Here is a 13,843-nt window from a genome sequence, read left to right as displayed (position 1 = left end):
ATAATCAGATAAGTTCCAATAACAACCAGATAAGCCTTAAACAGCTTTAAGAACAAGCATGTTGCTGATACTCGGATAAGCTTAAGCACAGCATGTTGGCAATAACCAGATAAGCCTAAAGCAAAAAGCATGTTTCAATAACTATATAGCCTCAAAGAACTAGCATGTTGCTGATATCAAAATAGGTTTAAGCAAGGCATGTTGAATAGAGAGTAGAAGTAGAATTCCATGAGTTACACTATAAGCTTAAAGAACAAGCACAAAAACATTTTTTGTCACATCCAGCAAACATCTCCTCACTATCCGCTAGCTGCCTGTCCCCTGAACACACTGTTAAAAAACGCGGTCTTTGTAGACAGCCCAGGCTCCACAAACGGCAAGAAAATCATACTGGCCCAGCCTGGACCATGAAACATAACAAACAGTGTTCCAGCCAATAACCGACAAGAATGATTTGGGGGTGGGGGGTTAGTGCGCGTGCACATGAAGGGGGGTGTGGGGAGTGGAGGAGAGAGAAGCATGAAGAAGGAAGTTAGCTAGAGGAGAGATGTCCTAGACAACGACTAACGTTAAAATTTATATTCTTGAGAATTTTGATATGGCAGACACATGACCAAAGAGACAACGTTTCCGATTAACAAATAACAAAGAATAGGGGAAAGGAGAAGGAACGCGCAAAGTCCCGAATTTACATCGGAAAAGTGTTCAAAAGGTGGCGAGAACTCTCCCGGCAGAAGGGCTTCCAATCCGACACTGGACAGGCGGGTAAATCCAGTTTGTTTTTTCTAAATGGTTCATGACTGTTTCAGGAAGCACAGAAGGGAGGGGGAGGGGATGGGATGAGGAGGAGGGAGGGTCGAGCTAGCCTCCATTTTGTTTGATACTTTGAACGTCACCAAGAAGTGACGTCACCCAACATCGCTTAGAGCACCTTTAATATTTATCTATTACCAGCGCCCAAAACCAGCCGCCTGTGGATGAGAGTATGAAAGAAGGACTGGTGGGACGATGTCCTGCTCCACTTCACAGTTGATGGGAGGTAGAAATTTAGAATGACAAGTCGATTCAACAACTACAACAGCTCGTTCCATGCATCATACGTCATTATGCAATTTCTACGTCATTGCACATGCGCAGTACTTTCAGTTTTTACATGTCCTAAACCAATCGGATTAGAAAAGGAATAAACCACCCCTTCCAATCCGATCGAAATTTAATTCGGATTGAGGTGTTTAAATGAAGGCTTTTCAGTCCAATTAAGCCGTCAATACGATTATTAACGGATTATCTGGTTGCCTGTAAACGTGGCCATTGTCATAAGGCCGTGACTCTTCTAAGACTCTTATTCTCTTTGACTTCATCATTATCTTTGACCTATTTTTCACCAGCTGACACTTGATCCATGTGACCTGACAGCTCCATGATGCCATGACACCAATTAAACCTGCTATGTAACACCCTTATCTCCACACGCCACCAGAGGCCTACATTCGATTATGTACTTGGACAATCATTAGCTGTTCTCTTTAGAGTATAAAGATATAGGTCAGACTGACACCTGCTTTTATTCACACCAGTAATTTGCTATGTGGAACTTACAGACAAATACACTGATAATGTGATAAGTCTGTGACAAATATATTATGGGTGTCAACTATAAGACGCACTGGAGACTGACCTTGATGAATTCTCTACGTTTACACATCATGAACTTCGCTGACATTTCTGTCAGGAACTGTAAGGAGCTGCTTGCAGAGAAGGAAAGGTGCGCTGTAACTTTGTTAAGAAATGAACATTATATATCAATCCTTTTGCATTTGCATCTCTCTCAAAAGTGTTGAAAAGTGAGAAACGTTGCGTTTGCTTGCTAAACATTTGTGTTCTCCCGCAAAACTATTGTGTTCCCCCGAGAAACTTTGAGTTCTCTGGGAACACAAAAGTTTTGAAAAGCAAAGGCATTTAAATATCATTTTTACTCCCATCTCATTTTCTTCATCACCATGTCCCCTTTACCCCCTGTAAACAGGTGGCTAAAAAGTACGTTTTTTTTCTTTCTTTTTTTTTCAATATTATATATTAATAGTTTTTTTTTTAAAAAGTAGTCATAATAGTGCTCTGAAAAACAGACAAGTCAAACTATCTTTGATTGTAAATCAACAACTAGATCATATCAAAACAATGTAGGTTACATAAGCAGAGAGGAAACCAAAGGATGTGCGTGTGAATATCAGGAGGAAAGGCAACATGCAGACTTACACAAAAGAGGAGGCAAATGTAGGTCACTTCAGTAAGTCTGTTCACTTACAGAATGTTATTATCCTTATTAAAAAATATATGAAAAGGTCTTAAGTGATTTGTGTTGATTATGGTTTTTCAGGAAGAAAATTACTAATTAAGTAATTACATTTATTTTAATTCTGTCATCATGTTTAATCACCCAAACGATTGTCTTTTGTTGAACAGATAAGGAGAATTTTAGTTGAATGATCATACTGCTCTTTTCCTTACATTTAAAGTTAATACTTGAGGGTGAATATCAAAAAACCTGTCATGAAATCTCTTTTCAACCCAAATTAAATGAATAAATACAATTCTTATTTTGCAGACACAAATTAAGACAATATATATATATTTTTTTTTTTTTGCATTGTGACAGAATTCTTTGAATCAGGGGTTCACAAACTTTTTGTCAGTCGAAACAGACATAAACTATTTATTTAATGTACCTCCTGAGGTTTTAAATTAATATTAATATAATTACACATTCACATAGTTTTTAAATGTTTTAATTGTATCTTTTTCAATTATACATATACAGTATATATATATATATATATATATATATATATATATATATATATATATATATATATATATATATATATATATATATGAAGAGTTCAGATGCAAAAGCCTCTAAATGCCATCTGAAATTTTCTTATAGAATGATCATTTTTATCAAGCTTGTATATTTAAATTCAATAATTTCACTTAAATGGCAATGAAGATTACCTATTTATTGCCATTTAAGTGAAATTACTGAACTTTTTCACAGAGAGAGAGAGAGAGAGAGAGAGAGAGAGAGAGAGAGAGAGAGAGAGAGAGAGAGAGAGAGAGTTCGAATCGTGAGTTTTATTTTATTTTAGTATAAAACTATTTAGATACTTTTATCACCACTATAAAAGTTTACCCAACTATGACAACTTCCCTGGAAATGTAAGAATGGTCCATTCCTGAAAATAATGTCTCAATGTAAAACAAATCTTTATTTTTTTGTTTTTGATCCAAAATGTGACCTGGGCACCTTTCCGTTACATTCACCCATAAATTGATATTGTTGAGCTACAAAATGACCAAAAAAAAGAACCATAAAAGTCCAACTTGTGTGCTCTATTTCAATTCATCTGATGTCATGCAACAGCTTTGCATGAGGAACACAGACATTTAACTCCTTAATCATTCACAAATCATCCAATGACATCAGGATGAGTAAATGGTGACAGACTTTTATATTTTGGGTGGAATATCAAGGCATTAATTCCACATTACGTTTCCAAATATGCACATACCTCAGAGAACAGCTGTTTCCTCACAGCGTTGGCTTCTGCTGAAATACACAAGACAGGCACTGGACCTGAGAGAGCACAGGCCATAGATAGAGGCAGGAATGGGGTGGAAAACAAAAAGAAAGAGCATATGAAAGTTAGGAAAGCAGCATTACTCCACCAAACTGCTGTATGAGGAGTCATTGGCAGAATCCGCTGTTGTGATGAGTAATGCCTGTGACTGCAGGGGTAGCAGATGGGTTCTATGCACATGGTGTACTGTTAGCAGAGGGTCATGGGAGGACAGGGGCTCCCACTGCAAGCTGCTTAACTGTACCACCAGATGCACTGACTTCACCTGCACAGCGTCAACACCATCAAACAGCTGTCACGGTGTATTCTGGGTCAGCACACCGCCTTGCAAATAATCAGGCATCTCACAGCTTAAGAATCAGGCTGATTACTGAAGCTGAATAAGATTATTCAGTGGAGATGAAGGGAAAGATACTTTTCACTGCATATCCCTCACCTTCATCTTGTACCATCACTGTGCACTACGACTCAAACATTTAGACACAACTGAACTGATGTTTCTCATTATCTTATAATCCAAAAATACTCGAAATTCACAAGTTCACATGTTCATATAATCTTTGAAGTTTAGAGGAAATAAACATATTTTGCTTGCTGTCCTTGGTGGAGGGCTCGAGCTTGAGACTTGATCCTAAACCCGAAGCACCCCCTCAGGAATTCCCTGACTGTTTTAGAGAAAACATCTCAGGTTACGCATACAACCATGGTTCCCTGAGAGGGGAACGAGATGCTGAATCCCAGCTGACGCTTTGGGGAAAGCCTTCAGTGTGACTGCGTCTGAAGCACGTGTGCAATTATTCCAATATAGATTGGTGCTGCGTCACCTCGTGATGTGTGCCGGCGTAGGCGGAAGCTATAAAGGGAATCTGGCGCATCAGCTTTTGACAGGCTGAAGCAAGCCGCCCCCAGGTATGCGGGAAGTACGTCAAGGGGACGCAGTGTCTCATTCCCCTCTTAAGGAACGATGGTTACATGCATAACCTGAGATGTTCCCTTTCGAGGGAACTCGCGCTGCATTGCGCGCAGCTAATGCTTTGGGGAATGAAATACCCACTTCGCCATGCTGACATGTGCCTGCCTTGGTGTGAAGCTGTCCCGGCACAACTCAGACAGAGCCACTGGAGTGACCGGAATGCCCAGGCTATAAAACCTTATAAATGTGAGCAGGGAGGACCCTGAAACACCGTGGGCAGCAGGGTTAACAAATCGATTTCCTGAGCGCTCCGCAGAGGAGCGGGTGTAATTTGCTCTCTCATGGATGGGAGTGCCCTCAGAGGCCTGCGCATCACATCAGGACCTCTTTCCCGAAGCCTTCTTAGTGAGAAAGACGTTCCTCAGATTCGCCTTCTCTTGCTTAAGCTTCGGGTGAGAGTGCTGCTTCGACTCCCAGGCTCATTGATTGGGGGCTCGAGACACAACACTCTCTTTCTGTTGATGCCTGTTCAAGGAGCCTTTAGGCAGTTATGAGTTATGAACCTCTGGAATGCTGCCGCCTGTTTCTTTGCTTCCTGAAACCTCTCGACGACACTGCTCACAGCATCGTCGAAGAGGCCAGGAGGTGACAGCAGGGCATCAAGGGGCAAAGACTTGTCTTTCTCCTTAGTGGCAAGGAATGATAAATCAGTGGCCCGATGCAGCTCTTTAATAGCAACCCCACTTCTTCTACCTCGTTTAAGTCCCTAAGCAGGTCAGCCGGGTACGCTTGCATAATTTCGATTGTATGCAAACAAGTACCGGCCTGACTTGCCGCCATATACACCTTGCCCGCCAGAGAAGAAGTCGTGCGACAAGGCTTGATGGGCAGCGTCGGAGCTTTGAGGGACGACACAGCATCAGGGGAGAGATACGCAACAAGGGTCTCTTCAACCTTTGTCATCATCCCATAGCCATTCTCCTTAAGCCTCATGATCGAAGATTAGTGGTGGACCGTGGGACTGGATAGGCGAGAGGAGAATGGCTTCTTCCACGATCTCGACACCTTAGTGTGCAGATCTGGGGAAAAGGGGTAAGACCCAACATGGAGGTTGTGGCTCTGACTGCAGGAAGCGCTCATCCAGCTTGCTTTTTCTCTGTGCTTCCCGCTTCTCAGCTTGACAGTCGATATTTAATTTAGACCCAGCATGAGACACAACTTCCATGAGCTTCTCATACTGCGGGGATACGACTGGTGAATCACCAATATCACTCACTTCAATGCTTAGAACGTCTAACTCCTCAGAGCTAGACAACATAGAGCTCTCACTCAGGGAGGAAGAAGCTGCAGAGGGCTTCCGTATCCCGAGCTTGAGCAAAGGATCCAGTGCGTGAGGGCTGAGAAAGGGCTGAAGCCGTCTCAAACCCCTCCACCAGTTCCATCTGCGAACCCCACGAATGAAGCCAAACACTGAAGCGGACCCAATCCGCGAGGAGCGCGAGCCTGGCCGCTCTCTTCAAACACGGCCAGGCGAGAGCGTAGCCTCACAGTGTACACAGCCAGCTCCCTCAAGAGCTGACCGTACATGCTCTACTCCCAAGCAGCATACACACAGATCGTGTGTGTCCCTACCCATGATGTAACGAGGGCAGGGATGCACACACACTCTGAACTGACAACACCAAATAAGACTGACAGTCACACAAAGCGCTTGCTGAAAACTGTGTGCTGATGCTGTTGTGATGCTGGCTTCCCTTTTTAGCTTCTGCCTATGCCAGCAGATGTCACAAGGTGACGCAGCACTAGGGATGGGCGATATATTATTTGCGATATACTGGTAAAAATTCTCCCCACGATAAGAATTAGTCTTCCCGCAGAATTGACATGCCACATGTAAACTATATTCTTTGTTGTATTTTCCTGTTCATTTGGAATTATTCAGCCTTAATGAACAAGCAGAAGCTAATGAGCAAACGGCAATTTTTGGTAACTCATTGGCTGTCGCTAACATATTACTGTCCCTGTTTTGATTTCAGCAAATCAGTTTGAGCAAACGCAGACAACGTGAATTCATGAACCCAGCAGCTCATCAATCCTTAGTGTGGTTTATATTGTTATTAGTAGTAGTGTTATAATCTTATCAGTATTATTGTTTTTTTTTTTTACAGAAACACTGAATGACCAACAATGTCTTAAGCACCGCCACCAGTCCTAAGCTCAGTTAAAATGACAAATATGCATTCATACATGGTTACCAAGTTTTAGATTACTTAAGTTCTATCATTAAATAATGCTTGATTTTAATTACATTTATTTGCATTCTCTTGTAATTTTGTAACCTATCTGAAAACATGTTTGGGGTTTTACTTTTGCACCATGAGAATATGAATAAATACAGAATATATTTATACATTTCAAACTTGTAATTGATTTAAGTATTATTGTGTGTAATTATTATTGTGTGATGTTTTTCAGTACAGTTGCACTATTTAAACTATCTGCACTTTTACAGAATTAAAGTATATCAACAATTTTTCCATTTTTGCAAGGGCTGGTGTTTGGATTTTTACTTTTTTATATTATTATTCTTTTTTTTTTTATGGGTATATTTTACTTTAGATCAATGTTTGTGTTTCTGAGGCTCTCAAGAATGCATGCAGTGATCACTTGCAGCCAAAAACAGTGGTGAATGGTACTATATGTATATTGTCATTGATATCAGTATCGCAATAAATACCAGAAAATATTGTGATACAGATTTAAGTCCATATGGCAGCATCCCTGCCCAGCATCAATCAAGATTGGAAAAGTTGTGCACGTGCTTCAGACGCAGTCACGGTGAAGGCGTCAGCTGGGATGCAGCGCGAGTTCCCTCAAAAGGGAACCAGCTGAGAAGGTGGAGTTGGGGTGATGGAGGGATGCCAGAAAACTGTCGCAGGACTTTGCAGTGGCTTGTCTGGGCTTCCTCTGATGCTGATGTCACTTCTAAACTTTTGTTTAAAACTCAATTTCGTTTTTGTAGGCAGATATAAATTGTGCCTGTGTATGAATTTATTTTATGGATGAGTTAAAGTGGACAAATGAAGGAAAAGTAGACTTAAAAAGCATCTTTAGGCTGCACCTCATGACATTGGTTGAGAGAATGTCCAGAGTGTACAAAACTAGAAATTCATACTTTTATTCAGCAAGGATGCATTAAAAGACCAAAGCAGACAGTAAATACATTTATAATGTTACAAAAGATTTTTAACTTTCTATTCATCAAAGAATTCTGAAATAAATGCATCACGGTTTCCACAAAAATATTGAGCAGCCAAAACAGTTATTAACACGGATACTAATATGAAATGTTTCATAAGCACGAAATCCGCATATTAGAATGATTTCTGAAGAATCATATGCAGCCCTAGCCTGGATGCCAGCCGAACTTAGCCCCGCCCACAACATTTTTAGGTTGGGAACTATATATTAAGTATATATTGACTAAAATCTGAGTATGACGACGTCAGGCTGATGCAGCCCAGCCTCATTCGAAAAATGTAAAACGTGTTTAGTTTTTTTGACAATATTAGGCTACTGGTTTTACTGTTTGTTTGTTTGTTTTTATCAAATAAATGCAGCCTTGGTTAGCAGAAGATATTTCTTTCAAAAACATTTTGAACGGTATTGTGCATAACCTGTTATTTCATACTGTGTTATTAAACAAAATTGATTTTCCATAATTTTAGAAATATTTACAGTAAAGAAAAAAGATTGATCTTAGTAATGTTATAGGGTCTTTTACAGCATTCTGGCTCTAGCTTGAGCTTCACAAAGAAGGCAATTTGATTGCAAAGCCCAACATGAATTTTTATGAATGTTTTTAGTAGGGCTGTCAAAAGATTAATCGCGATTAATCGCATCCAAAATAAAAGTTTGTGTTTAAATAATATATGTGTGTGTACTGTGTATAATTAAATTTGTATATATAAATACACACACATGCTTGTATATATTTAAGAAAAATGTGTAATTTATATATAAAAAATTATATTTATATATAATATAAATTATATATAAATATATGAAGAGTTCAGATGCAAAAGCCTCTAAGTGCCATCTGAAATTTTCTACTAAATGATAATTTTTTTCAAGCTTGTATATTTAAGTTCAATAATTTCACTTAAATGGCAATGTAAATTACCTATTAATTGTCATTTAAGTGAAATTACTTAACTTAAATATACAAGCTTTATAAAAATGATCATTCTAGAAGAAAATTTCAGATTGCACTTAGAGGCTTTTGTATCTGAACTCTTCATATACAGTATATGTATGCAAATATTTCTTAAATATATACATGCATGTGTGTGTATTTATATATACAAAATAATTATACAGAGTACACACACATATATTATGTAAACACAAACTTTTATTTTGGATGCGATTAATCGTGATTAATCTTTTGACAGCCCTAGTTTTTAGATATGTACCATAATAATACCATGGTATTTCTTTGTAGTATCTTTGAGTACCATGTAAATACCATTGGACATAAATTTGGCAGGCACAGATCACTGTACATGGCGACTGCCACAGTTTGAAAGTGGAGTTCAAAAAGGCTTTTTCCAGATAATCATTATCCATGCAGCAGCTTCATTTTTATCTTCTACATGTCTGCCCTCAATTGAGTCCATATATTTCCAACAAAAACATCCCATTCCTTTTGTGAAACATGTTTTTTATTATGTTTTATCAGTTAGTTCCTTGTTGCACAATCTACATCAGCACAATAAATACATACACTCATATACAATACAAACACACACAGGTGTAAAGGTAAACACCTTTGCCAAATAGGCTTCCCTGCACACAAAATAAGGTTTTAAGCAGATGTTCTACACACTCTCAATGTAAGTTTTGAGGCAAGAGTATGAGCCCAACAGCTTTACTCCACTATATTTAGTGAACATGTCTTCACCATATAGAGCTGATGAAGCTCCACAAATAACTGTTGAGAAACATCTTACAATAAAATAAAATCAGCTGCTTGTGATTGAACTCAAGCACAGAGATTCTCAACTAGTTTTGCTTTAGGATTTGTCATCAAGTGGCAAACTAATTTCCAAAATTCGGTCCCACTTTATATTAAGTGTATTTAACTACTAAGTACAAACATTTAAATTAATCATTTGATACAATGCACTCATTGTGTACATGTTTTTACATTGTACTTATATTTAATAATGATCGGTAGCACTTTATTTCCTGTTCTGCATGTACATAATATGTACTTATTATAGTAATTGCAATAACTGGGTAATGACTAGATACTGACCCTGAACCTAACCTTAACCCATATAGCCTAGTTACCTTATATCACCTAGTACTTTCTTAGATAAGGACACTGTAAGTACACGTAAGTGCTGTAAAATAAAGTGCAACCAACTACAGCTGTAGTTATTTTCTGTAATTACATCTATAGTCACACTGTTGACTGTTCGTTACACCTTAAACCTTCCCATTCAACCAAACCTGTCCCTAACCTTACTCGTAAGTGTTTTGCAATACAACATGAACACTATATATACCTAATAATTATTTTTATGTAAGTACACCTAATATACAGTAAAGTGTGACTCCAATATTGTACAGAACAATTAAAGTCCTTAAAAATCAAACAAACATTTGACAGCACAAGCACAATAGTGTGCAGATGAAGTTACTACAAAATTCAATTCAAATTCAAATACAAAATGCATCATTTTGGCCTTAAAAATAATACCCGTGCACATGATGTCCAAGAATTGCAGCCTTTCCCTATTATGCCAAAAATGTTGTGCACATCTATGATTTCCACAAACCAGCCGTATGCAATATGATGCCTAAACAAATACCATACCAATGATGTTTCGAAAATACTGCATGTGTTGTGTTTATTATGCTCAAAAATGCTGGATGCACTTCTATTATCTAAAATCATACTTTGTTAGTATATTGGCTCCCAAAAACTGCACATGCCTTACTGTACAAGCTCAAAAATGTTGAACGCAGCTACAGCTAGATTATGGTGCCAACATTTGCTGAATAATCATTGATCCCCAAAACATCTGCCTAAAATCATTATTGACTGTGATGCCCAATGATCCAATGTGGAAGCTTGTTTCCGCCACTGAATATTTCTTGCAATTGCCAGTTTACATCTCAGAATTCTGAAAAACCATGTACTGAATGTACTGAAAACCCATCTCTTCCGTGAGCACTTAACCAAAAAAAAAAAAAACCTTTCCCTTTAATCCCTCACTTATCGGGCTTATGCTACTCTGAATAATGCCTGAACTTTGTATCTCGAACACTTCTTGCGTTGTTTTTGCCTCCTCATGATGACTCGCTTAATTTAGTCCTAATTTGTAAGTCGCTTTGGATAAAAGAGTCTGCTAAATGACTAAATGTAAATGTAAATTCAGTGTTTTGTGCTTTTTTTTTTTTTTTCTCAAAATTGCAATTTTAAATCTCACAATTCGGACTTTATAACTCGCAATTCTAAGAAAATTCTCACAATAGAGCATTTATATTATGCAATTATGAGTTCATTTCTTACAATTCCAAGTTTATTACTCTCAAGTCTGACTTTTGTTCTCAGAATTGTGAAATATAAATGGGATATGGGATATTTCCACCACGGAATTAAATTATTGCAACTTTTTATCTCACAATTGTGACTTTCTCCTTGCAATTACCAGTTTATACTTCACAGGTTTGACTTTTTTTCTCACACGTTCTAGTTTATAGAAATATAAAATGAATATAAAAACTAGAATATAAAATTCTAGTTTGTGAGAAATAGTCAGAATTGAGAGATAAATTACAATTATTATTGTTTAATCCTGTGGCGCAAGCTTCCATACACTGATTCCCAAAAGAGCTCCTTAAAAAACACTCATTACTGACCGTGATGTCCAATGATCTCCAAAACTGCGGTGCAAGGTAATAAAGGTAAAAGTTATGATGATGCCCAAAACAGCTGCACGCACCTGATGCTCAAAGTGATGCTGAATGATGAAAAATGATGCTGCAAACGCCAATAACACACGATCAAATGTTGCCTAGGTAGCCACTAGTAGTCAGCTCATTGGGATTCGAGATACAGCTCCTGTGTTTACCTTAGGAAAAGGGCATGAGAGTTTGCAGTGCCCTCGCGCATACCGTCACAGTGGGATATGATCAAGCGCTCGTGCGCATATTTGAGCGACACGCAGTACAACGAAAGCACGTGCACCGTAATGTGTTTACAGATGCTAAGACTGCGCTTAAGGCTTAAACCAAGATGTTTTCATCACAAATATATCACAGTCGTGCGTAGTGATGCGTATTAACCATAGACTGTAAAAAATAGGTATTAACACGTTCGTTCACTTCTTACTCTGACCTTATATAATCAGACATGAGTTTTAAGAGAAGCAAAATGTTGGTTTCTGTTTTACTACTCATAACACATGAACACATTATTTTGTCTGAACCGTGACAGAAATAATACATTTTAAAATGATGCTGCTCCATAACAGGTCGAGGTCTTAAAAAACTTTAAAGCACCTCGTCGAGATTAGCGAATTAATTAAGATGTACAGCAATATTTGCATATAAACAGCATACAGTTCAGCACGTTTAGAGGTCAAACATGTCTTACTTACATGAAGAAGGCAGAAAAGCACATGTATGATCAAGCGAACATGGACGGCGCTGGACAGTATCAGCATACATTCGCTATGACCTACTTTCCTCTCAATCTAATAACTAGCGGACCACTAACCTACTTATTGAGCCAATGGCGTCTCAGTGCAGATGAACCGCGGAGTCCTTTGTCCAATCAGAAAAGACTGACGCATCTAATAGCCAATGAGAACATGCGGGGACATAGCGTAGCCAATAGAAATTCATCAAAACATTGCAGCTTTAAAACAACAGTAAACAAAGTGCTTGTGGTGGATTCCGAAAACAACGCTACGCTATGTCATTTAGGCTAATTATTATCACTAGTCAGGTGTACGGTTATCGTTAACTTACATTTAGGTCATTCCAGTAAAATGCCTTTCTTTTTTTGTCCCTATTTCTTTTTTTGTCCCTAAGTTTTACTATCAGGCATTTGTTTCTTAAAAAAAAAAAAAAAACATTTTTATTTTTAAGGATGTCATATTTTAATATGGTTTCAATATAGCCTATTTGTTCCTAAATTCGTCTTCTGGTTTGTCTCCAGCGATGTGTTTGTAGCTTTAATTTGCTAATTTTGCTAACATTTTGGCTGGGAACAAAAACTAGGATTTTGTATGTATTCCATTAGATTTAAGTCCACGCACTATAAGCCTAGGCTATATTTTATTAAAAAGATGCTCAGTGCTCAGCAATTGCGGGAAATATACCATAATAACTCCTCATTAAAATAATATGTAAAATGACATAATAATAATAATAGCATAATCTGAATTCTCGAGTAAATGTAAAAAAATATCATGTCTTATATTGGCAGGTAAGATGGCATTCAAGTAAATAAGATTAAGTTCATGTCTACTTATATTAACATTGTTTTGAATAACATTTGATAAAACATCATAGGTTATGTTGCTGCTCTGTCGCACATAAAGCTCTTGATTTACAGCAGCACTAACGATCACTTACACATGTTAACCACTGGAGAGCGCCAAAACACAGCAGTGGCATTATGACGCCACCTAATGAATGGTTTCAGTTTGTAGTAGCCTACTAATTCATGGGTATTTTTAGAGTAAAAAAAAAAAAAAAAATATCCAGGGATTTAAACTCCTGCCATTTTGTATGTAATAATTATTAGTTTGACTTAAAGAAAATAACCCCCTTTTACTGAGAATATAATTTTTTATTGTAGTCTTTTTTTTCTTTTCTTTTTTAAAGAAGCTGGTTGTTGTTATATAGGCTACAAGACTGTACAAATAAAGAAAGATACAGAGATATCAACAGATACAAAGCTTCTCAATAACCGTTCATTAGACTGACTTTCAGTGGGATTAGCGTGGTCTTATTTACACAGTGTAACTGTAAACTGTACAGTATATCACCCACTACATAACACACATAAACATCTGTTCATGGATACTGTGAAGACTCAGGGTGGGCAGCCAATATAGAGCAAACGCATCTGATTAGTTTGTGCTTTACAATTTTAAGGCTAAATGTACACTAAAAAAAGTTGCTTCTTAATTTTTTTTTTAAACAATCAACTTGGATGTTAATTAAATTACATTAAACTGACTTAAAAAATTTGTTGAATCTTGTATAA

At 37.6% G+C, this 13,843-nt stretch overlaps 1 protein-coding gene across 8 annotated transcripts in view; it reads right to left on the bottom strand.

Annotated features, from left to right (window-relative positions):
• The window catches only part of bmal1b (basic helix-loop-helix ARNT like 1b), a 28,209-nt gene extending 15,843 nt beyond the window's left edge, over positions 1-12,366 (bottom strand). For 2 of the 8 annotated variants that reach the window (XM_081359504.1, XM_081359506.1), the window contains exons 1-2: positions 12,225-12,322; positions 3,570-3,634 (exon numbers count right to left, since the gene is read on the bottom strand). Coding sequence is in view for 2 of the 8 variants with exons in the window: in XM_081359502.1 (XP_081215628.1) it covers positions 12,225-12,247 (23 nt within the window). In the remaining 6 variants the exon portion in view is untranslated. Of the gene's footprint in view, positions 1-3,569; positions 3,635-12,224 lie in introns of all 8 variants that reach the window. The other 6 variants (XM_081359503.1, XM_081359507.1, XM_081359505.1 and 3 more) reach the window with 5 other exon arrangements.
• Between the last annotated feature and the right edge of the window lie 1,477 nt (positions 12,367-13,843).

Source organism: Scardinius erythrophthalmus, assembly GCF_964197995.2.
Source record: "Scardinius erythrophthalmus genome assembly, chromosome: 2".
NCBI classification, from domain to species: domain Eukaryota; kingdom Metazoa; phylum Chordata; class Actinopteri; order Cypriniformes; family Leuciscidae; genus Scardinius; species Scardinius erythrophthalmus.
Note: the sequence above shows the minus strand (reverse complement) of the source record. Positions and strands in the feature narration are given on the sequence as shown.